Here is a 26,998-nt window from a genome sequence, read left to right as displayed (position 1 = left end):
ATTCCAATCTAAAAAGCGGACATTTTGGGCACAATTTTAAATAAAGAACGAGTTGGTATCTCAATCTCGCTTGCTGATTTCTGTGTAACATTACAATCTTATTTTATTTTTACACATCAGTGGAATTATTGGGGGGGCAAAACAACATGTTTGCCCCCCCAATATTTTCATTGGTGGGGCGATCGCCCCCCTGCCCCCCCCCCCACGCCTCTGGTGCAAAGTGAATGGGTGCGCAGACATGGGGCACCATTTTTTTGTTCAATCTGAAAATGACTGCCCGAGGTTTTTTCCAAGAAAATCATTTATTTCTTTCAAATTTTTATGAGATATTTAGCACACTAACTCATAATGATGTAAGGAACATTATTAACTGAAAGATTTGGTGAAATAAAAAGGAATTCATGTTTTAATCTCAACTCAAATCGTTAGGTGTGCAGGCATGGGGACCACCATCATACAAACCTTCTATATGGCTGAGATAAGCCCCATCTTTGTCCGGTGACTTGAATGGTGAGATGATGTCAACAGATCTAGCTGCGGCATCCTCCATCTTACCCCAAATATCATGAATCCTTTCCGCTATCTTATCCAATGCTACTTTCTATCATATAATAGGAAATATTCATAAAAGATAAATAAAAATAGAATATTTCATTACCACTAACATATTTAATGCTACTTCTCTCAAAAAAAAAGTATACATTCATAATAGATAAATGAAAATATAATCCTTCATTATTACCGACATCCAATGCCACTTTCTATTAAACAATAAATAAAACATTAAATTTTTTTTAATAGGACAGACTGTTTCTATCACATCAGATGCTCATTGGCTCAAACCAAATGTGTTTAATACATTTAATAATATCTATAATTAACTCACCAAAGTGTATTATTTATTCAAAGCTACTGAGCTGAAGAAAAATATGATCAACTTAATTCTTTGATATCATGCATCAAACGTCTTTGTCTGTCCTTTTATTTCAGCTAGTTATTCCAAATATTAACTTTGCACACTTAAACTGATCAAATAAATGATGTATTATCTTTAAAGGTTCCTAAGGTAATCATCAGAGATATTTCTGTCTACAATGACTCAATTTTAGATTTTAATTTCTCTTTCATAGAATAATATAATTCAGCTTAAAAGATGTAACTATATCTTTTATATTAATATTCAGAATTCATATTTTCAACAAAAAATAATGAGCCTTGTCTATCATATTTGACTCAAATCTAGTTAATAAAATATTACTACTGAGTGAAATAAAGTAACAACCCTAAAAAATATACATCTTATCTTCTCTAAAGAAAATTGAAGAAAAATGAAAATAAACACATGCACTTACTCCTTCGATCTGCAGGAACGTCAAATCAAATGTAGAAGTCATGCAAAGTAAGACAGAGAGATAAAGAGAGAAAAAAAGAGAGATGCATAAAGAAAGAGTGAAAGAAAGAGAGCAAAAGAATATGAGAGAGAGAAAGAGAAACAAAAAGGGAGAAAAGAAAACATGCCATGATCAAGAACTCAATATCATCTACAAAAGAATGATCTAAGAACTCAGGTTGGTTTCTGCTATCAAAAATACAATTATTCAGAGAAGGAAAGATAGTCAATATCAAAGAATCAAATCAAATTCTAAAAATATATTGTAAGGACCAAGCACTTGCTCATTTGTCAAACCCGACCCCCCCCCCTTCCCCCTATTATGCACCTGCACTCCTTCAAGACAGTAGGCCTATTATTAAATATTATGTGTAATTGTTTTCTATGGTTGCCATGCAGTCAAGCTAGGTGAGAGAGGCAATTAACCTCTGCAACATATTCAAATTGTTATGTTAGAGTAAATACAACTTAGTTCTTTCTTTTGATTGTCAGATATTTTGCTACGTGTGGTACTCTATTTATTGTATTTTCTTTGTTAATTTATATATGAACAAGTTGCAGAAATCAATAAAATGAAATGAATGCAAAAATTTGAGCAAAATTAAAAATTTCTTTCCTTAAACCTGATGTCACAAATCATGAAACATTTTTATTTGTATCAAATAATTCTTAAAAGGGATAGGCCTACTGATAAGCTTGATGTCTCCTTGGAGTAGTAACATAGAAAACCTTACACAAATAGTACCCATTCCTACATTCAGTCATTTCTTTTGAAATGTTTCATATCAAATGTTTTGCCCTTTTCTTTGCCTTTTCTGCTGTCTGAGATTCAGGGCATATGTCCCTCATTACCCTTCCGGGGGGGGGGGGGGGGGTGTTTCACAAAGATTTAAGAAGCATGTTAAATGCCAACGCTTATAGATTATGTAACGCGCAATTTTATTGATCAATAGGCAGTAGTGTGCATCATCTTTTGCATGGTGTGACCAATGAGGTCATGCCTTTTATAGCTCATGCAACAAGGCATTTAAGTGTGACTCTAAGTCATACTTAAATCTTTGTGAACACCTCCCTGATATTCTATGTTATAATCAATTGATCTATTAACCCAGGGAACTCCCACCCGCGTAGCGGGCGGCAGCGCAGGACCTTACGTGTAATTGACCATACTCACCTGACTAGCGTGAAGTATGGTCAAAATTATTCTCCGAATAAATAGTTAAAACAGAAATCAAGCACTTACCACGATTATATGGATGAAGGTCTAACGAGTGGCAGTTTCCTGACATCTGGGCACAAACTGGAACCTCAAAAAACGAAAAGTTCTCTCCTACTCCAGTCTCGATCGGCCATTTTATTACGATTCATAAAAAAAATGGCCAATCGAGACGGGGGTAGAAGGAGAGAACTTTTCGTTTTTTTGAGCTTCCAGTTTGTGCCCAGATGTCAGGAAACTGCCACTCGTTAGACCTTCATCCATATAATCGTGGTAAGTGCTTGATTTCTGTTTTAACTATTTATTCGGAGAATTATTTTGACCATACTTCACGCTAGTCAGGTGAGTATGGAATTACACGTAAGGTCCTGGGCTGCCGCCCGCTATGCGGGCGGGAGTTCTCTGGGTTATTGATCTATAAGTTTCTCTGCATATTTATATGTTCCCAACATATAATCAAAAATTTCTGCAATATACTTTATTGACTCATATGAAAATATACAAGTGTTAACAATCATCAAACCAATAGTTTGTTAATGAAGTTTGGTTTTAGACCACCATGGAATATAGATACCCTTCCCACCACCATTTATTTTAGTCATTTATTTTAAGTTGTAATTCATAAAATAACTTCAGCAATAGGGGGACATCCACTGTTAAACAACCAAGATTATTTTTGCCCAAGTTATTGATTGAATTGATTCACAAAAGGAAAAACAAATTAATTTACAAACATAATCTTAATATACATTAAAAATAAAAAAATACCAAGAATGTAAGGAGAACAATTTAGGTAAAAAAAAAAATTTCTAGAAAATTAGGAGACAAGAGACAACAAAAACATACTGTGTGGAGAGAGAGAGAGACAGGGACAGAGACAAAAGACAGATGATTTAAGGGTTATTGCAAGAACTATATATTTGCTTATTAAAATCTACTCAGAAATTTTCAATTGAAAATGAGAAAATTAATCAATCCAATTGGAATTAACATAAAGGAATTAGTGTCAAGATTTGAGAATGATTTTGGGACTTTTCTTGCAACATCCAATAATCAAAATATAACAAAATAAAAGGTTATGATATCACCAGCTTGAACAAAAGTATATCATAAAAGTTAGATAGTATTAGAGATCATTAATCCTATCTAACTAGGAAAATATTGAGTACACCTATCACCATATAAAGCTTTAGTACATGCAGTTATTCTCATGCACTTGATAATTATATATATCATGCATGCATTTTTATTTTCAACAAACTAACAAGTTCTTCAGCTTTAGCAGTAACTGGGCGGAGTGGCAGGAGTTTGTTCATCTGGAGGGGTGCAAAGCAATAAACACATCATTAAAACTCTCCAACACCGAAACACTGATTAAATTTCAAGTACAAACAGCAAATTGGGTGGGGTTTTCAAACGATTCATGGTTATCAAAAAAATAACACTCCTACATGTATATGACAACTATCAAAATAGAATTATGCTTGGCATTATAATTCCAAGAATGTTTTTTTAAAGCAAGTCAGGAGGCACAGGTACTGTATTCCAAACTGAATTCACCCTCCAGTGGATAAACAAATATTTTAGAATATTATGCATATTTTTTCAGCAATAATAAAAGGCATTTATATACCGCCATCTATCTAGAAATATTCTATTCCGAGGCGCGTTGTTATTATCATTATTACCCCGGCTTTAGCTTGAGCTGCCTTTCAGCACTCATGCATTCAAGGAATTAATTAATTAATATTGCACATTTTTATTTGAAGTTTGTTTTTCATTTTAATGAGAAAATCAAATTTCTTGATGTTGCACTTTTTTTCATTTCAATGATCAAAGCAAAATTCTTGATATTACACCTTTTCCCCCTACAAACACCACATGCATTTATCTATTACTTACATGAACATCAGACATCTGTTCTCCTTTCTTGATAGGTATCCATGGCAACTCAGCTGCTATTTCAGGAGCTAAACAACAAAGAACAAAAAGCTTTCTTTTAATTTGTGTAATAATACTAATTATACTTCCTAATGTATAAATCTAACACTTATTTTATCAGGCTTTAGCACAGCAGCTGTTACAAGTTCCCTGTTCCAAGAAATAATTTCCTGTCAGGTACCCGTTTACCTCACCTGGGTTGAGTGCAGCACAATATGCATTGATTTCTGGCTGAAAGAAAATCAATGTGTGCTGAAGGATTTGAGCTCAGAACCCTCTGATTAAGAGACAGGCGTCAAAACCACTAAACCATGATCATGCATATTTATGAAATATAAAATTCAAAATGTTCATTGCCAAGATATTAGATGTACTTAGATTTTTTTTATGATTCTTTCATGATATTAAACTAATCCATCACAAAAATAAGAGAAGTGCAAAGTACAAGGATAGTTTGATTATGACTTAGAAATGAGAATAAAATGATGTATGACATTTCCACAGAGCGCAAACTTTCATTTGAATTTCCCCCTAGCACTCATTGTGTGACATAGGAGAAATTTTCATTATTACACTCACTCACTCACACACACACACACACTCTCTCTCTCTCTCTCTCTCTTCCTCTCTTTTTTTTTTATTCCCCTCTCTTCCATGCTAACTTCTGGTTAGTCAGAACTGATTGTTTTTATGTCATTTGGCCGCATGTATTTTCAGTATTTTCAATTTTGGTTTATCATGATGGGGATGCATGTCTTATTTTAAAACATGCCTCCCAACATGTTAAACGTGATAAACAACCTTCCTATTTAAATGTTTCTTATGATGTACAGTGTAAATTGAGCTTCTTTATTTGATGTTGAATGTAATTTATGCAAATGTTTGAAAAGGATTATGCAATTCGGCTTTTCAGCTGCTATAGATACATGTACCCTTGTTGCAAAAAAATTTTAAATAATTAAATAAATAAATGAAAATATTACCTGGTTCTATGAATGAAGAACAGACAGCTAGACCAAGGTTGTGATACGACATGGGATTCTCACGACTGATAGCTTCACGATGATCATTGTATTCAAACCTAAAACAACAATAAATCACACCATATATTAACAAATGAAATTGATCATCAATTTCTTGAATTCAAAAAGGTGGTTTCAAAGGGACAATGCATATTTTTTGCAAACAATTGTGCCAAATTCATACTTGAATTGTCACTGTGGTTTAACTATGAATAGCCAATTGCAACAGGTATCTATTAAAATACAAGTTTAATTTATCAGCCCATTTGGCATTCAAATCATTCATAACTGACTGGGAATGATTACTGAAATAGTTCTCTTCATCAATTAAACATGTGGAAAAAGTTTTTAAATAGATATGAAACATAAAATGTATTTTTAAAAAAAAATTTTTTGGCTTCCCATAATCAAGGAGTGGATATTGTACCATGTGATCTAGATGTTGAAAAGCTATATTTATATACAAAAGTGCAAAAGCAAGTACCTTGATACCAATGGCTTGTTGTTATTTATTTCTAATGTATGATGTATTGCGAATACCATTGCAAAGAGAAGTATAAAATCTCAACAAAATCATTATAAGAAATGGTCCCCACTTGAAGATCTCATTTGAAATGATTTTAATGTTGATTACTTTAATTCACACCATATTTCATTGTTTGTAATGTATACATGTGCTTTATACTGTTATTGTTTGTATTGGATTGATGTGTCATCATGTTGCTACAATGTACACCAATAGTCTTTATAATCAATAAAATTTTAAAAGATAACAAAAACGTTTCAACACAGAAGTAGATCATTGCCTAAGGTAAACCATACTCCAGGAAATGGGCCTATACGTCTATTAAACATTTAGGAGCATTATTTTACTTGTGATGGGGTGATTCCCAGTAAGCAGCAGCCTCATCGACCTCCTCCTCCTCTTTCTCATCATCGCCTTGACCTCCGTCTTCTTTCTTGGAGAGAGAACTCATCGATGACGTCTCTCTGGTGCTCTCAGTTTCTACATTCAAATACATTTAAAAAATCAAAATTTAATAATAATTTTTCTTCCAGTGCTCATAACTGAGCTCACCAGGGCATGTTGAATAAAAGTTACTATTATAGTAAATTTGGCAACGTAACAATGCTCATCAGCCAATCAGAATAAAGGATTTCAGGGAAAATACCATTGGATGGCAAAGTTATTATAATAGTAACTTTCAGGCAACGGGTGCCAAGCCCAATTTTGCTAACTTTCTTTGTCATTACAATGGAATTTACGTGAATTCCAGGGGCTCTTTTTTATTTTTCCAACGCTCTTTGAATCAAATATAAATGTTGCAATATTCGGTGTTGAATGTAATAATATACACTGACTGCATAAAAAATTAGCAGACGTATGTTACATAAAAACACGTTATCAATCCTATAGCAGATAGTAATCATGGGCCTTTTCTTCTAGAAACCGTATCTATGTACAGACAACACCTGTGATATCTCTCTATACAAGATGGCTCAGAATACACTTGAATAATATAAAATCAAACAAAACTTGTTAAGGAACAAGTGTCAAAATTTGAAATTTGTATTGGCTTCAGAAAAATTTCAGCGGGTTCTTTTCAAATCAAATTCCACTTGACCAAATGCCACCCTATGGTAGGCATACAGTATTCAGTCATCACTCGTGAATTGTAGTAATGTTGATAATACAACATCAACTCACCTTCTGATGGAGCAGACTCTTGAGTCATGAAGACACCATTTTCAATCCCACCGAGGTCCCCTTCTTCTAGATCACTCCTTGCGCTCAAGTCATCACCAGTCTCTTCATCGTCACCATCGTCATCCTCATCATCATCTTCAATCTCTGTGGTAACGTTACCTAAGATGTCCTCACTGGAGTCTCTGATACTACCTTCCACAGCTTGCTTCCTCGGTTTCCCCCCACCTGTTTTCATCCCTCTGTTTCTCCCAGTATGGCGCTTTGATGCTTCCAGAGACACATCCGTTTCCTCATCTTCCGTATCCATGCCGGGTTGACGTGACCTGATGGCATGGTTTCTGTCCACCGGTGCATCCCTACCCCCAACCTGAATGCCTCTCCCTCCAGGTCGACCACGCTCTCCCGCCCCTCCAGGTCTACCTCTACTGCGGAGAGCCAGGCGGTGCTTAGCGACCCATTCGCCATCCCCTCCGGCTTCATCCCCGGTGCTCTGAGTCTCATCGGTCTCCAGACCTCTAAGCTCATTTCGCTGGCGTCTATGATGCCTGTTTGGAGCCTGTCTATCGGTGTTTCCATGCCCCCTTTCTCGTCCTCGAGATCTAATAGCCTCTCTCTCACTCTCATCTTCTGTAAGTTGACCCTTTGGAGGTTTCAAGATAGACTTGGGTCTTGATGAGTCATGGGTTCGCTTGGTCTGGTTTGTCCCTGCCCTTCCCGCTCCTGGTCTTGTCTTCTTCTCAGTTATGAACCTTGGTTGAATGGGCTGCAAGTGTCCAACAAGAGTTACTGGAAATAATCATGTTGGTCAGGTTTTCTATCGACTTTAAGAAGTATCACAAATACAAATTGTTCTATACTGTTGAAAAAAGTAACCATCTATAATGCATGGTAGATTTACATAACAAATTGCCTAACATATATTAACTCATTGCCTAACTTAATCATTGTGAATGTACAAGCTCGACTATCTTTGCAATTCAGGTATTTAGCTGTATACAATGGGTAACAAGAATACAGAATAATTTTTCAGTGCAATTACTATGCAAATGTATAATCTTGAAGGTGTGCCAACGTTTTCATATAGTTACAATGAACAGACTTAAGTTTTGTGTGAACACCAAAAATGAAAAACAATCCTCAAAACAAGGAAAACCTCTCAGTTATGTGGAGGAAGTAGAGCTCCTTTTAATAACATTCTACCTATATCTGCAACATGAGAAATAAGCTTTATTAACGCACTGCATTGAATGGGGAATTCCCATGGCTCTTTTAAGCATTTCTTAGGCAACATCGCCCAGAGCCCCGCAAGTAATATTTTCCCCGTTGCATAATAATATTCAATGTGCTACGTACCAGTGGGGAATTGAGCCTAAAGTCATTCCTGTAACGGCTAAGAAGATGTTCCATACGGTCTTCCAGCCAGACGACCCTCTTACGAGCGGCTCCAACGTTCCCCTGTGACTGGGCTGCCTGTTCGACCTCTACCTTGGCATAGAGAAGCTCTGCACTCAGCTTCCTAACAACCTGAAATGACCAGTCACAGATAACCAGGATAGAAATTACGTTTGAAACAAGGATGAATTGGGTGGTCTGTCAAAATAAGTTTAGGAGTGAACTGTTTCTGTTTCTGTTTGTGGTAACTCCCGTAGGAACTCGGTAGGACAGCATTTTGCTGGTAAACGCCAAGCTGGTATATAACCAATTACCAATGAAACATTTAACGTCTATGTTAATCAGTCATAGTGGCTGACGTTATAGACGACAGATATCACTCTTGGGCCTTTTTATCAAAGTGGAGACAATGGCAGAGTTGGGATTCGAACTCACAACCTTGCGATTATGAGTCCAATGCTCTAACCACTGGACCACATGACCTGGATGATTGTCATCATTATCATACAAAAATCTGATCAATTTCCTTTCATTGTGTTTCATTTTCTCATTTTTTTTCTCTTGGTATTGAAAATGGGGGGGGGGTCTACGTGTGCCAATGATCATAGTGAGCACCCCGCCCCCTTTCACTACATTACCTCGACCATCTATCTCTTCTTACCTTAAGGATAAGAAGCATCTCATCACATTGAAGCTTGAGTCTATCGACCTCATTCAACCATCCTTTCTGCTCTCTCGCATCCTTAGATGATGACATCATCAACATCGCCTTCTCTAAGGCATCCTGGGTTTCTTTCACTAACGAAATCTGAAGAAATAAAAAAATAAGCAAGTAATCACCATGGATGAAGAGCAAGCTATCACTTTCCAGGCAGCTGGGTGTAGCTAAATTTCCAAAGCAAAGCAGAGGAAAGAAAGTGAGAACATTTAAGAAGGCCCAAAAAATAATAACTCCAATAACTGTCACTAACAGAAAGGTCATAGATGTGATAAGTAACAATTATATTTTAGTCCAGCTCTCTGCCTGATCTTATTGCTCTTTATAACTGGGACATTCCATATAATATGGATGTCCAACACTGTATGTGTGGGACCTTCAAGAAATTTTCTGTCTCTGATTTCTGGTTCTTTGGACAGTCTGTACTGTGCTCAAAGGACCGTGACTTGGTCAGTTTATGAAGTGAAGTCAGAATTGAGAAAAATGGGGATTGGACGTACAAAAAGGTTGATCATTTTATGGAATTGCCCAACTGTTTATTAAACTTATCAATCCATATGATAAAAAATCTGGTCAATTTCAATCAACATAGAACTGAATAAGGTTTATCACTAAATCAGATCCGCAATGTATCATGGGATCGAAACTGAATAAATAGATTTGCCTTGCCCACTGCACACAAAGCCAACAAATTTATCATCAATTGAACATATACATAGTAAGGACTCCTAATCAGTAAAAGAACTGTTGAAAATATATTATACCATCAAACTAGGGAGTAAAAGATTATTCTATCATCACAGAACACATCCAATCAATGTGATACAGAAATGCTGAAGTTGAACGTAACAAGCCATGGATTCAATCTTACTAGATCATCAAAACAAATAATTATCACTGAAGTGTTTCACACTTGGGATGTCAATAATACCTGATCATCAAGAAGGATATCTGATCGATGAGCTACACGCTGAACTCTGGTCAGTGGAAGACCACTAGATATCTTTCTGGGTTTACCCACAAAACTCCTCTCCCGGGCTCTCGTGTGACGTGCTTCCGCTAATGTAGTCATGTTTACATCACCTATAAATAAATGTGTGAAAAATGTTTTAATGAATTACATTGTATGAAAGCCTATCAGCTTTGAGGGTGGAGCCTCTAGATCCTTAGTCAAATCAAGAGAAAAGGAGGTCGTCTTGGGGCATTCTCATCAAAATCCTTAAGTTCTTTTTTTTACCCTTGACTTTCTATTTAAAGTGCAGATTCTCAGGTATAAATCATTAAGCACAAACCATCATCATTAAGCAATAAAATTTGAAAAAAACAATGTTGAGTTGCAATGAAATTTCTCATTTCAATTTTCAAAAAAAAAGAGTGATTGGACAAGGGGTCATGAAACGGCTACATCTGCCCAGAAAATAGGGAGCAGTTGCACGGTGCTGCACATTTGCATACGGGATAGGCCTACATGGGATGTAAGGCACACACGTAGCTTGCAGCATATCAGTATCAGAAATGTAGTAAATGCTTGTGTTTCAGAATGGCGGCAAACAGAACTAAGCAAACACATCCCATTTTCAGAGAGACAAAAGGTTTGTTTGGTAAGTAAATAATTATTATTTACCAATTTCTATTCCAAAGCTATCAATAGTACTAATAAGCAAAATCAAATCAGCAAAAATAAGTAATTTTTTCAACAACCAATCTATTATTTTGGGGTTAAAGAGCTTGACTTCAATCACAGAAATTGGTCACGGCAAACATCCTTATATGTCCGATATATGGGAAAAACAATTCAATATTCATTTATGACATTAACATTCAACATTTTCACAACACATTATGGTAAGGTCCCCCAGTCTGTGCAGTGCCCCTTGTCTGCGCACACAGATCTAGACTATAGAGTCTCATTTTTATATGATTCAATGTAATGATTGTATGGTAATGGATTGTATTACCGAACACTTTTTCATGAATTCAATCATATCAAACACATTATTCTCATAAAATTCACCAAACTTATACCATAAGTACACAAATACCTACAAAATATAAATGTGCAAACATTTTGCTGAAATTTTGTTTCTTTTCTATATCAGCTTCCAATTAGACCCCTCTTTGCATGTGAAATATTTTGGTCACTTGAAAAAGGCATCACATTACTGAACATGTGTTTTCTATGGGAAAATTTGAGAAAACCACAGAATCACTGATCCATGAGCTATTTTGACCATATGTTATTATTTTGAGAATACAAAGACTATTCTTTTTTCTCTTTAATCCTCATAAGAGGACTTTATTTGTTCATATGATATTTACAATCGTTTTATACAAAAGTCACATACAAAATATACATAGATAAAATGAAAAAACAGGAACTTAAGGATTGAAAGAACCCTTGAGACCTTCTGATTACATTTTCTTCTTAAATAACTTCGAATTTCTACCTTTAGATCTTTCATAAAATAAAAAGCATGAGTCATATGCTGGTCGTTGCCAAAACATTTTCTGATATAATTTCTATAGATTACAAATTGCGAAAAATTAACCACATTAATTTCTGTTTTTTTCTATTTCATGACCTATCAGGATAATTTTTTCATTCAAAACAATCTTTACATCGAACAAAGCATTTATTAATTCAGAAACAATTTTTCAAAATACTGTTACCACTTGACAGGTAAAAAGAATATGAAGACTGGTTTCTGGAACTTTACAAATATTACATAAAATATCATTTTTAATTTTCCATTTGCAAAGATTGACTTTAGACTTTAATTGGTAGTATTCTATGAATTTATCTAAAATTAAATTGTTTAATCCTGTTGTCATTTATAAAATCAAGTTTTAACTCTAATGGTTTCCAATTAAATTCAAGAGGCAAGCTACAGAAATTGTTCCAAAAATTAATACAAAGGAGGTCTCTTTTCTCCTTTTTAATCATCAAATGATAAAAATGTCTGGCTTTCATGCCATTGATTTCTATACAGTCAAATGTTGATATTAATTTCAATAGTGCAGGATTTTGGTGACATACTATTTACATTTTGTGCACTATTATGTAATTTGTCAAGCCAGAACTTCAGGAACGCATTTTTCATTTTCACCAATTGAAAGGTAGAAAGAAATTCACCTTCTTTAAAATAGTACATATTGAATCAATCTTATTCCATTAACCACCTGTTAAGATTTGTTAAACTTTCAAAATATTGTTTTTTATCCAGTTATAAAGACTATGAAAATGTGTTTTTTGACCATATCTCATCTTCTTATTCAAGCATATGAAATTATTTTCTGACGTGTATGATGCGTTCGTTTGGTAATACAATCACTCACTATACTAATTACTAGTTTAATATTTTGTGTTGTTGTTGTTGATTTTGTGGAGGCCAATTATGCATTTCAGCTAAGTTATAAAGAAGCCTCCGATATTTTGGCACTAAATAATGCTGCACTATTTGAAGAGCTAATTGAGTAACTGATTCTAACAATAAAATTATAAATAGCTCAATTTATCTGGAAGTTAACTGTTAGACTTCTGTTCTTTTTTGTCTTTTGACTTTTGTTTTGTTAATTATAATTTTTAATGAAATATTAATCATAATTAACTTTAAGTTTAAGAACCTCTCTCAATATCTGTGCTCACTGTACAGTAGGCCTAGCTGAATATACCAGCTTGTGACTCAGTGTAGGAGTAACATTGCCACTGAAACAAGCAACATAGAGACAGAATATAATATATTTCGGTCTTAAACTAAATAGTCAGGCAGCATTTGTCATGATTTACCGGCTACTTCGAAAAATTGGCTAAGTCTGATTTTTCACTTTTATGTGATTGGTTACATCACAAGGAACAACTTTCAACTTGGTGACAAATTTCTAATGGTCATCTTGACCATGTTAGGGGTCAAAATAAGGTAAATAGGGGTCATTTTTTTAAATTGCCCCAATTCTGTCAAATGACACATCAAATTGTTTTTCTTATTATACTGAACAAAAAAGTGTTCACAACCATATACTCTTGACCCCCTGTTAAAAAGTTATGACAGGAAATGTCAAAGGTCATCGAACTTTCGTTAAATGGCAAATTACACTGAAGGTGTTAAGAAAGGTCTTTTTTTTCCGTGTTTTTATGCATGTGTAATTTTTTTTAGGTGGTCTGTCATTTATGACAGATCACCTCTTAATTTCGTCAATTTCTTCTTATTACTTTATTTATTTCTTTATTTTTAACGATGTTTCTTGTCGCCAAGTTATCTCAAAATAGACTTAATCAATTTCATTGAATTTCATGTCATTTATAGGATCTATCATGGACACGTCAAAATAAGCTTTTCAAGGTCATCGGGTCATGATGACGTCATCTAGGCGCCATTTTGTAAAATCACATTATCAATCATATCTCCATTATCAATTAGCAAAAATCAATTAAATTAACATCACATCAACTTCAGGTCAAAGGTCATCTGGTCATGTCATCAAAGGTCACCTAAAGGTCACGACGCGCGCGTACGCGCGCGTCAAAATTTTAAAATGCTCAAAATCACTTTTTGACCAAACGAGAGTACGTTTCAGGTCATTCTAAGCATTTCAAAAATTTGCGCGCGCGCACGCATGCGTGCGCGTTTCCGCGCGTAACACCTTAACGCAACTCAGAAACACCGTTTTTTTTACATCATTGCATTGATAATAAAATTCTGAACAATTCGATACCTTGATCAACCTTCTATGACCATTAATGACGAAATTAACACCCGTTAAAGTCTGCAGCACGTGTGCGCGCGAGCTCTCACTATAGGCCATATATGGGCAAAAACATGCCTATTGAAAATTCACTGTAGCTCTTTAAATAGTCCATTGACCCCCAATTTTTTTTTCATATATCGATAGACTATGAGTTGTAGATTTGATTTCATGTCACCATTGTCCCTAAATTATATCGTGACGTCATCAAAATGGCGTCTAAACTAAAAATTTCATTTTTTCAAAAATGACGTCATCAATTTTATGCAAATTTGGTTGTAACTTCTCGAATATAGATCGTTTTTCGCCCAGATTTCGATATGTTGTAGTTTAGCATGCACTCTTTCTCCTTATTAACCATGAATTTTCGTTTTGAGAAATGCATCATTGCGTAAAACAGCGATGAAAAGAGGCATGTCATTTTTCCTCATTTTGCGTGTAATCTCTATGGGACATGACTTTTTCTCAAAACCAGATTCGACATTCCTCTATTTCGTGAGCCATATCTCCATTTTTTCTTGTCAGTTTTCTTTAAGCTTTTAGTATGTTGTAGCTGAGATTCTAAGCTTTCGTAAGTGTGCCCTTCATTTTTTGATCAGATGCCGAGATCATGCCCGTATTTCACTTGCAAAATTGGACTTGTAATTCTCAAAATTGCTTACGTGTATTCTCTATGGGGAATATCGTGGCTTTGACTGCTTTCTAAAGGGCGCGGGTTCGAGTCCTGGGGTGAACAAGATGAATTTTTTTTCACTTTTTTTTTTTGCCGCTTCTTACATGATCCTTTATGATAATTTAAAGGTATAAAAGTTTAAATTTAGCAAGATAAAACAGATTATAATTACTTTTTTCATATCACATGTATTTTGCGTGTAATCTCTATGGGACATGACCTTTTCTCAAAACTAGATTCGACATTCCTCTATTTCGTGAGCTATATCTCCATTGTTTCTTGTCAGTTTTCCCTGAGCTTTTAGTATGTTGTAGCCGAGATTCTAAGCTTTCGAAAATATGCCCTCCATTTTTTTATCAGATGCCGGGATCATGCCAGTATTTCGCTTACAAAATTGGAATTGTAATTCTCAAATTTGCTTACGTGTAATCTCTATGGGAATATGCTAGCTCAATGGATAACGCATTTGACGTGTTCGTCCGTATTGCTGACGTGTAGGTCCGTGTTGCTGACGTGGTGGTCCGTGTTGCTGACGTGTAGGTCCGTGTTGCTGACGTATTGGTCCGTGTTGACGACGTGCTCTGCCGGCATGATCCGTGTAGATCCGTGTGAAGCTGCCGTGTTGATGCCGTGTTCACAGTCATCTGGGGCAAAACTATCCCGGACCTCCCCGGATCATGCCGGCATTGCCGTGTTGATCCGTGAGGTATAATCATCTATCTTGTATGTATCTGTTTGAAGATGTATGTCTGACGATTGTCATCACCACATCAATAATCACATTTAGTAATGGTCAAAACTTATTCTTAGGATGTCTACGATCAAGATTATCAATGATATCTAAATGATTTATTTCATACATCAGCCGACACTGAATGACAAATCATGACAGACCACCTAATTCGTCCGCATGACGAATTAAATTCTAGTTTTCTTTCGACTTTGATAATTCCATCGTCAAAGGTCCTTATCCAGAAGATATAAAGGGTCAAGACAAGGTCAGGGAAAGGTCAAAAGGTCAACAAACTTTCACTAGAGCCAAAATACACGTCTAATAGCGGTTAGAAGTTTAGAAGTCTTTTTTCGTGGGTTCTTTATTTTGAGTCTATATCTAAGAAGACATTTTATATATAAAGGGGTCAAATGTGCTTATTTAGGAAAAAAATACATAAACAGAGATAGACGTCGAATGCATTCAGAGTGGTATTGCGAGAATACCTTGAAAAGACTTGACAAACCCTTATGCCCTTAAAATCTTATCATCTTCAAGATGTGATAAGTGCAACCAGGGAGTTTTTTTTATTTAGGAATTCAATTTAAGTTCAGTTCATTTTCAATTTACTCATATTTGATATGTAAAGAAGTATTTCCTTCATTTGCTTTGTCAGAATATCTCAATTACCAGAAATTATTGTAATGTATTGGGGTACAAGTATAATACTATGTTAACAGAATAAACACATCGATTGATCAGTGCTCCCAGCTCCTAAGAAAGATGCCTAACATTTCATTTGGATTATCTTGCAAATAAAATAATGAGGTTAGGATTGAGGATGATAAGTTGGGCTCCAATTGTTCCTCAATTAATTCTAATGTATGACGGTTATATTATTTCTGACAAAGAAGCAACATCGTGTAGGCATGATCATTGTAGTCATGGATGTCCATTATGCTGATGTGATATATTCTGACCATTACTCGATCTCTGGAGTCAAGAAGGACTACACATTTATGGTTCATGTGTTGTTCTAAGCTAATCATTGGGCCCTTTTGCATTTTGTAAAGTGAAAATTTATAAGGATTTCGTGCAAACTTTTGGTCAATTATATTTATTTTTTGTAAAAATGCAAGTCTTCACAATTTCTGGGGGCAGTTCCCCCCTTCCCGCTGCGGTATGGCCGTGGTTTACTTCAATAAGATAATTATTCTTTCTAGTAACATCCAGGTAGTTCAGCAAGTAGGAAAAAAACAAGAACGACAAAAGAACAAAAACAGAATCTGCATCTGGTATTAAATTTAGTTCCACGTTGTATGCTCTGGAAAAACACACTTGATAAAAAATAGTACAAGCCGTGTTAATGTCAGCACACAATCAGGAATGTGTAGTCGTTGTCACCAGAGATCGAGTAATGGTCAGAGCATATCACATCAGCATGATGGACACCAATGACTGACTACAATGAGCATGCATGAACGATGTTGCCTCTTTCTCAGAAATAAATAACAGTCACACATTAGAATTAATAGCAATTTGAGTCCAACTTATTATATCATCCTCATTCCTTACCCCATCTTATTCGTAAGTTAATCCAAAAAAAGATGTTAGGCATCTTTCTTAGGAGCTGGGAGCACTGATCACGCGATGTGTCTGTTAACATACATGTAGTGCACATAATTATACCCCAATAAATTACAATACTTTCTGTTGATTAAAATATTATATACAAAGCAAACGGACTAAATGTATCTTTACATATCAAAGACTAGTAGATTGAAAATGAATCGAACTTGAATTGAATTCCTAAATCAAGAAAATCAAGAAACTCGGAAAGAGCTGGTTGCATTTATAAGGACATCATGAAGATGATACGACTTTTAAGGGCATTAGGGTTTGTCAAGTGGTTTCAAAGTATTCCTGCAGTGCCATACCACACTGAATGTATTCGACGTCTATCTCTGTTTATCTATTTTTTCCTACATAAGCATATTTGATCCCTTTTTACATAAAATATTTTCTGAGATAGAGACTAAAAAAAAAAAGAACCGACGAAAAGTAAGATTTCTAAACTTCTAACCGCTATTAGACGTATATTCTTGGCCTCCAATGAAAGTTTGTTGACCTTCTGACCTTTCCCTGACCTTGTCTTGACTAGCCAGGAGGCGTTCTGGGGTAAAAATCATAGTACTATTCGTACCTTTTACCCCCTAACGCCAGGCGCTTGGCCCTATAGGGCCGCACGTAGCCAAGGAAAATGCAACTATACAAATGCACCAAACAGCGCCTTATAATTTGAATCTGACGTTAACACTTCTGTACATGGGTAAAAATATCGGTTAGCAACGATTGGTTACTATAAGATTTACTGAAATTGAAAGAAATGGCAGAAATGGGATGAAGAAATAAAAGTAGAAGAGAGTTTACTCACATTTGTTGTCTTCGCCATCTTGGATCCATTGTTAATGCAACCTAGTTACGTGACGCTTATAGAGGGCGGCAAAATCAAGTGCTAAAATGTCCCGCTTCAACCACTGAACCAGGGGGGTGTTTCATCAATATTGTCACGCGACAACTGTCAGCGCTGATAGTTGTCGCGCGACAATATTGATGAAACACCCCCCTGGTTCAGTGGTTGAAGCGGGACATTTTAGCACTTGATTTTGCCGCCCTCTATAAGCGTCACGTAACTAGGTTGCATTAACAATGGATCCAAGATGGCGAAGACAACAAATGTGAGTAAACTCTCTTCTACTTTTATTTCTTCATCCCATTTCTGCCATTTCTTTCAATTTCAGTAAATCTTATAGTAACCAATCGTTGCTAACCGATATTTTTACCCATGTACAGAAGTGTTAACGTCAGATTCAAATTATAAGGCGCTGTTTGGTGCATTTGTATAGTTGCATTTTCCTTGGCTACGTGCGGCCCTATAGGGCCAAGCGCCTGGCGTTAGGGGGTAAAAGGTACGAATAGTACTATGATTTTTACCCCAGAACGCCTCCTGGCTAGTCTTGACCCTTTATATCTTCTGGATAAGGACTTCTGACGATGGACTTATCAAAATCGAAAATAAAATAGTACACACATGCATAAACACACGGAAAAAATGAGCTTTCTTAACACCTTCAGTGCAATTTGCCATTTAACGAAAGTTCGTTGACCTTTGACATTTCTGGTCATAACTTTTTAACAGGAGGTCAAGAGTATATGGTTGTGTACATTTTCTTGTTCAGTATAACAAGACAAACAATTTGATGTGTCATTTGAGAGAATTAGGGCAATTTAAAAAAATGACCCCCATTGACCTTATTTTGACCCCCAACATGGTCAAGATGACCATTAGAAATTTGTCACCAAGTTGGAAGTTGTTCCTTGTGATGTAACCAATCACATAAAAGTGAAAAATCAGACTTAGCTAATTTGTCGAAGTAAATGACATATGCTGCCTGACTAAAAGTTCAACTTCAAAATTCAACCATTAATTACATTACGTCAAGTATCACCGCCTCACACAGGACACAAAATAAAGCGTATGGGGCTAAAGTGAACAGTGTTGTCAAGGACCTGTTAATGGTTGCTAAAGAATTTGTTCAACTATTTCACCATCGTATTCGATTACACTGGTCTACATAAGTTTTAGAAAATGAACCATAATATTCGAACTTACTATTTCAGAATGTATTGAGCCAGAAACTACATTGCTTCTTCGCCGAAAACGAATCTTTAGCTCCCTCTGAGTCAAGCAAATTAGCACAAAATCTTAGTTTTGAAGTAGACTACGTGCCAGCCGTTTTAAAGGGAAGTTCACCCTGAAGAAAGTTTGTTGTAAAATCAATATTGCTGTACACACGCGTGACCAAGGAATTTCCAAACACCCCTAAACAAGTTTTTCGCGGGCTTTATTTAAACAGTTTGGCCCCTAAACAAGTTGTCGCCAAAATATGACCTCGGGGAAAAAAATTTGGGGAAAAAACATACCCTAAACGGCCCTAAACACATTTGGGGGGGAACCCTTGCATGACCCCGCGATTGACCATTGACCAGTCTTTCAAACCCACCCTTTTTTCTTGAAAATCGGTATTTTCGATACCCTTAATGAGTCCACTCGCGGACCGCGTCCAAGACTGAAAAAAAACAACCCTTTAAACACTTTTTTGGTCACACCGTGTGACCAAAAAAGTGTTTTAAGGGATGTTTTTTTTTCAGTCTTGGACGCGGTCCGATACCGATTTTCAAGAAAAAGGGTGGTTTGAAAGACTGGTCAATGGTCAATCGCGGGGTCATGCAAGGGTTAATGTCTGAAATCCCTTCCCTTCCCTTATTAGAAGTGTGGGTGGAATCGCAGTCGTTCCTTTAAGAAATGTGGTATGTTGTGATATAGTTTCTAATTTGTTTTGAGGGGCCGGTTTATATTTCAGAAATTGTTTGGAAGAATATTACTATTTTAGCTGCGATAGGCCTACATGTATATTGCTATATGAACCCCGATCCCATTTTTGCAGAAGTATTCCCAGTGACGTAGGCCTTAATAACCGCACCCCGCCCCCAAAGACTAATTTCTTTATTGACAAAATTAAAAATATTTTCATTGTTTAAAATAACTTAATGGTCATTGAACTGTCACAATCAATTTGTAAAAAAATGAATTAGCACGTACAGAGACTGTATGAATTTTCGGAGGCTGTAGTAATCTGAGTGATGTTTTTCTATTTAATTTATCATTTATCTAAAGGCGAAACTTTCTCTCTCGAAAGAATAGTGAAAACACAAAACCATATAAGGACAATTAAGGCCACCCCAACGAAAAGTTCAAGTGAGTAAAAAGAGAAATAGCCGCGGCCTATTGAAAAGGCATATAACAGTTGAAAATTACATCTGATCTAATAATGATTATATAATATCACTGTTTTGTGGAAAATAAGCGAAACTGTAAAAAGTCAGAACTTTCTTATTTTACATCCGATTTCGATTAAATTTTCAGTGTTAAGCTAGTTTATATTTTCGAATCAATATTTTCTGGGCCGTGGACTTGACCCGATCGAATTATTTAGTGTGACGTCATATGCGAGCAGATGATGGTAAAAATCAATGAAAAGCAGGGTTGGCGGATTTAAATCACGTTGATTTAAATCGTGATTTAAATCGCGATTTAAATCACCATGATTTTTTTTTAAAAATCATTGATTTAAATCACTTCCATTGAAAAATGTACAAATCATGGCAAAGTATTTGTTCAATGCAGTTTTAATTCTTCAAGTCAACTGAAAAACTTTGAATTAACTTTATATCAATAAAAGATCAACAAAGTCTTCATATCTACTTAAAACAAATTAAAATCAAATTAATAAAATCAGGTAATTCCTTAAAAACTACAGATGTATGTTGTCAATAGGTACTCATTTTTTGTAAATTATGTCGAGTTTTTCTTCTGAAGTTTTACATTCTTTGTCAGTTATTATTAGTCAATTTCTTTCTTAACATAAAGTTTTCACATAATCCATAGACTTTTCAGAGAGCAGTTTGTAAAAAAAATATATAATATATAAAAGTCAATGAGAAAAGGTTTGTTGGCAGTTTTCCACTTTTGATCCTTCGCCTACACATAACTACTTCTAGCTGTCATGTAAAATAAAAAAAATGATACCTGCATGTAATCAACATATTTAACATGCCTCTTATTTCGTATTGTTACATTTATCATACATTTGATGTTTTAAATAACATAATTATAAAAATCACATTAACATAATGTAGTACAGTCATAAGCTTTCTCTTTTAAACCTTTTAAGTCACTGCAGCCCATTTTATGTTCAGTGCTACAAATAATGGAAGTTTTGTAATTGCATGTAATAATGGAAAGAGCTCTATAACAACAATTTGCAAAACTCACTGCATTTTAATGTTAAGATGCAGGTACTTCAGTTACAATCATTGGCAGTTGTAAGCTGTGTCTCATTTAAAATAAAATACTTCTTTTTGTAATAATATATATGTTGTAATTTAAGCAGTTTTGCAGTTTTTATCCTTTAAGTTAAAAGTAAGTAGATTCTTTTTCATACTTCATGGATCAAACAGATTTTTTTGTAGAGAATATGGGAATGAAAATTGCAGATTAATGTAAAAAAATCACAGTAACAGAATGTAGTAACCCTTTGACTAAGCTATCTCCTATATTGTTCTCCAAAACTGAGAGTTTTGCATCTATATCTGTAGCAAGAGAAGAGCTTTTTATCAAAAAGATCCTAAACATATACAGTTGTAGTCTCTCTTTGACTATTGTAAAGCTGTGACTAATTGAAAAAAATCATTGATTTGAATTATTTCTCTTACAATATACATGAATACTAGTAATTGGCAAAGGGTTTGTTGGCAGTTTTGATAAGGGATTTTTTCTCTTGGATTTTTTAAATATTTGAATGAAAAATCCCAGAGGGGAATTTTCTCTACTCACTGGGAATTCCCTATGGAATATTCCTTCATAGGCCTATGTATGATAGAATTAAGTTCAGATACATGATTCCTCAAATTTATTTTTAATTGTCCATTTTACTGGATTTTAATTACAAAATATGTGGTTAAGAACAATAGTAGGGGTGAAATGTATAACATCAATATTGATGTCATTGATAGAGTAAGGGGGGGGATAATTACCCTTTTTTTTCGAAGGAACTTTTAAAAAATCAAAAAAAAAAAAAAATCTGATTTAAATAAAAAAAATCTGATTTAAATCAAATAAAACCGATTTTTTTTATTTTTTAAAAAAAATAAAAAAAATCGCCAACCCTGATGAAAAGTCGTGGCTCAGAAAGTATTTACTCTTCAGTAGGCCTATATATATACTATATACTTTTCAATTGACACCCGGTTTCTAAAAAGAAAACAAAAATAAGGCATCACGAACCATTAAAAAATCTAATGCATTTTATATGGGACAGCTATCTGCTCGATTTTGACCTAAAATTGAAGATAATGTAACGTGAAACCCCCTAAAACTCCTGGTAAATGCTGCCACCATGCGGGAGATTATACTGAGACCGCAACTCAGATTAATTTGGAATAAATTCCAGTAAATAAAAGATATCCACAACAAAACTACTCATATTCAAACCTCTCTATCAATTAATGGGGTTCACGGGTAGCCTATCCGAGTTCAATGGCGGGTAAGTTGTCTCCAATATAGAGACGTGCTGCAATCAATCAAATAGATAAACATCAATCAATCAATCAATCAATCATCGTCAACAATCATAAATCACCATAAACCACATGAATGCAAACAATTTACTAAATACCAGACAGAAGGAAATCAGCAGAAAATATTGCGTTAAATTTCCAATAATGCCTCCAAGATGGAAGCTTATTATTATGTAATAAATGATACAACAATCTGATTCTGAATTATTTCTTAACTACGTACATAAATGATCTACATATCTAGGCTCAAATCAAGTACATGTAATATTAAATAATCCTAGCAATGAATGATTACTCATCCGAAAAAAATATATAAACCAATTTATAAAATTGGCATAAAAAGTTGACCAACTAAATTGGTATCTTTTGAAGAAAAATAGGCCAAGAATTGGCACATAAAAATTGACCAAATAAATTGGTATCTTTTCATCATACAACTCAATTCTATAATTCTCACTTCAATAAACAAACAAGTCTTTTCTAGGCACTCCTGAAATTATCTAGTTCACTCTGTTCTAACTGCCTGCAGTATTCAATATACCTAGCCCCAGCTCCGTCAACAGACACCGTCAGCAACTGGCCTTGTTGCTCTTTCTCCAAAAATACAGTTAAATACTGTCAAGAACAAGTTACACCCCACAGGGAATTTCACTCTCTACCTTTCCTAAGTCTCGTAGAAGTCACTCACTTTGTCGGTGCAAATCTAGAACTTTTAACATTTCTTCTTTGTGGCAACTCAGCCGCAAGGCTATACAGCCTCCTGAATGCCACTGTCAAAGAGATAAACTTATAAAAACCACCACCTATGAATGAGAGCAGTCGACTTTACTCCATTCCTATCTCACAATACAACAAGTTCAACATAAAGACAAAGACTATTCCTAAAGACGAAGACTATTCCTATTCAAGCAAAAATGATATATCCTGTTTCCATGTACTTAATTATTCTCTTCTAAAATTGAGCCTGTATAATCCTTAATCTAACTGAATACAAAAAAAACTATATAAAATAATTCTTTAAAAAAATGTATCAAAAAGAAATAAAACTAAAAACTAACACTAACAAAGGAATGGTGACATTTTAAATAAAATCGAACTTAGGTTACAAAAGCCCTCAACCTTCGCTTCCACACGTTCATGGTGCTTTTCTGATTCTTTCTCTTAAACCAACAATGCTCAGTCTCAAATAACGGAAGATGTCTCAGATCAACGGTATTCGACCTCTCCTTCTCATGTAAATTTCAAAAGTGATCAAATATGCGCATTTCAATTATAAAAAGATTGTTTTGGTAATAAATAGCGTAAGTAAATAAAGCATAACAATTTCGCGCACTTATAATGAATGTCAATGACAAATCATACTGCGCGTATAGGGTGTTTCCTTAGATGACGCATCTTATGAAAAATTACACGTTCGTAATATGCGTCATAATACGTCACAAAAGAGTGAAAAGACAGTCAATGGAATTACTGAATTCTTCACACAACCCCCAACTTAATTATTCGCTGTCCCAGCGAACGAGTAAAAAAATGATGAACATGAAGAATTCGAAAGAAAAAAAAATCAGCACATAATATCAAAAAGAAAAAGAAAAAAAAATAGAAAAAATATATATATATATATGTAAAGCACATATGGGGTCTCTGTCTCACTACCCCCAACTTAAACATTTGCTGTCCAAGCAAATTTGAATAAATAATATTCAAAATTTTTAACACTTCATAAGTGTGTGTATGAAATAATAAAGTTCAGGATAAGAACAGTATTCCATAATTGAATGGTATATCTTTAACCTGACTTGTAATGTCTTTCTTTATAGATAAGTCTCTCTCTGTTCACAGGTGACTTCTAGTCTGTAGCTGTCATCACGATTTCGAAAAGAAATTGGACATCTACCAGTCTATTAACTCATCTGTAGTTCAGTCCAATCTTGTTCCAGACATTATGAAGTATAACCTGTAAACTGCAAAGTTAATTGCTTGTATGAAATGAATTGTCAAAGCGTTGAATAGCACCCGAGAAAATGTATACCTTTACTGAAAGTTTTCAGCTGCTATACTAGTACACCATCCATCTCTGGGTTTGTCACGTCAGATAAGTAGTGGTTGACAGCTTGACCAGTTTATCAAGATGATTTGCAAAACTGTCGCCACATCGTTGTCGATTCGTAGAATTGTCGCCGGATGAGAATAACCTTCAGTCCATCTGAGTATCGGAGATAAAATTCTCGTCACCCCGGTCGTCACCTCACAACGAGAAATATTGCAGCCATGCACGTCTCGCAGGAAGATCGCCAGATGAGCTTCAGATCCCATCTGATCCAAAGTTGAATTCCAAACCTCGTCATCTCAACGAGAACAGTCCATAGACACTCGCGTCGATTCGTAGAAATAACGCCCAAATTCTTTAGATCACATCTGAACGTTGAATATAATTCTCGTCATCACTTCATCGAGAATTATTGTCCACAGCCAGTAACGTTGATCAGGATTTACCACTTCAGTGTCACTGCTTTCGGCAATTCACAACAGAAAATCGTGTGTCGTCTCTCTAGGAGATCTCCTTGGTCTCTCCAGGCTGGATCCAATTAGCTTTCTGCCAATCGTCGTTAAGCATCTGTATGCCGTGCACTTAGCATACAGTAAAATGTTGTCATCGGTCATCCGCCTTGGAGTAAATCCCAGCCTCATCAGTTTGAGAGTGAAGTGTTCTGTTCAACCAGAGCCTTGCCAGAGTTTCAGCCATCGGCAACCCTCAGTGGTCCTGTCGTCATCATCGTATAGAAACGTCACCATCGTGCCCAGAATGTCGTCATCATCGTATAGAAACGTCACCATCGTCCCAAGAATGTCGTCATCAGAGCCAGTACCAGAGTTGCGCAGTCTCCAGATATTCAGCATCGACGAACATTCCTTCAGGGCTCCAGACACCAGTAGTGAGATTGTATAAAACATCTCTTCTCCAGGGCCTATAATTTTCTTTTAGGATCCAAGTTTTCTTTGGAACCAAATTTTGCATGACTTTAAATGTCATAAAATTATGTCACCATTTCCTTTATACCTAATTATATTAAGTATCTAAACCGTAGTTCCTTTTTTTTAAAGAAATGTCTATACTGTACTACTTCTTTAACTCAACTCGAACTGTCTGGTAACCACATGTAATAATATAACACCTATTACTGTAATGTAATCCTAGTGAAATACTACAATGCCACTAAAAAAATGCTATAAGAGCTTGTCACCAGCAAATTGAAACTTCTACCACACGTGCAACCTCCACTGTTGCCTTAACAAAGTATCCAACACGCAGCATCTCACTGTTTTCTTTGTCAAATTACAAAATCCAATGCACAGCATCCTGCTGGTGCTACAAGAATGTCTCCTACGCATTCATTCAACTTATAAGATGAACGTATGGCATTCCAAATACTCTTGCATCTGAACTACTATAACATAATTGTATCTCAAAATACTTTTGAAAATAAAACGACTTCTCGGTTTTTTTTTTTTTACTCAGAATCCCTCACAACTACTCTGAGAATATTGACCATACAATAATCTTTTCACTCGCAGCATCCAACCTGCAAGTGCAAACACCAAGAAGAATGTAACTTAACAACTACATGAAAGCACATCTCAACTATATACCACTCAACGTCGCGGTAATCTTTCGACCGCTCGATACAGCAATCCAACTACACCAGAAAAATGTATTTTTTTTTTATGCAAGAAATACAGACAATCCCACCTGTAAATGCAAACACCATAGAAGATATGTCACAAGTGAAACAACGCTGCTACACCAGACAAATGTATTTTTTATGCAGAAAATGCAGACAATCCCACCTGTAAATGCAAACACCAGAAAATATATCCTACATAATCAATTGTAACACCACTGCTACAACAGATAAATGTATCTTTTTGTGCCGAAAATGCAGACAATCCCACCGCTGCCACCAGAAAAATGTAACGTGAAACCCCCTAAAACTCCTGGTAAATGCTGCCACCATGCGGGAGATTATACTGAGACCGCAACTCAGATTAATTTGGAATAAATTCCAGTAAATAAAAGATATCCACAACAAAACTACTCATATTCAAACCTCTCTATCAATTAATGGGGTTCACGGGTAGCCTATCCGAGTTCAATGGCGGGTAAGTTGTCTCCAATATAGAGACGTGCTGCAATCAATCAAATAGATAAACATCAATCAATCAATCAATCAATCATCGTCAACAATCATAAATCACCATAAACCACATGAATGCAAACAATT

General features: G+C 35.3%; 1 protein-coding gene across 2 annotated transcripts in view; it reads right to left on the bottom strand.

Moving 5' to 3' along the window:
* Nucleotides 1–19,312, bottom strand: part of LOC121422785 — a 41,043-nt gene extending 21,731 nt beyond the window's left edge. Inside the window, exons 1-11 of one of the 2 annotated variants that reach the window (XM_041617973.1) lie at nt 19,189–19,312; nt 10,319–10,470; nt 9,331–9,477; nt 8,631–8,801; nt 7,278–8,040; nt 6,443–6,575; nt 5,531–5,628; nt 4,509–4,576; nt 3,872–3,922; nt 1,353–1,361; nt 463–601 (exon numbers count right to left, since the gene is read on the bottom strand). In XM_041617973.1, coding sequence (XP_041473907.1) covers nt 463–601; nt 1,353–1,361; nt 3,872–3,922; nt 4,509–4,576; nt 5,531–5,628; nt 6,443–6,575; nt 7,278–8,040; nt 8,631–8,801; nt 9,331–9,477; nt 10,319–10,459 — 1,720 coding nt within the window. In that variant the 5' untranslated portion in view covers nt 10,460–10,470; nt 19,189–19,312. The remainder of the gene's footprint in view (nt 1–462; nt 602–1,352; nt 1,362–3,871; nt 3,923–4,508; nt 4,577–5,530; nt 5,629–6,442; nt 6,576–7,277; nt 8,041–8,630; nt 8,802–9,330; nt 9,478–10,318; nt 10,471–19,188) is intronic. The other variant, XM_041617974.1, reaches the window with a different exon arrangement.
* Nucleotides 19,313–26,998: the final 7,686 nt, after the last annotated feature.

This window comes from Lytechinus variegatus, chromosome 10 (assembly GCF_018143015.1).
Source record: "Lytechinus variegatus isolate NC3 chromosome 10, Lvar_3.0, whole genome shotgun sequence".
In the NCBI taxonomy this organism is placed as follows: domain Eukaryota; kingdom Metazoa; phylum Echinodermata; class Echinoidea; order Temnopleuroida; family Toxopneustidae; genus Lytechinus; species Lytechinus variegatus.
The sequence above is the reverse complement of the archived record's forward strand: the minus strand, read 5'-3'. Positions and strand labels throughout refer to the sequence as shown.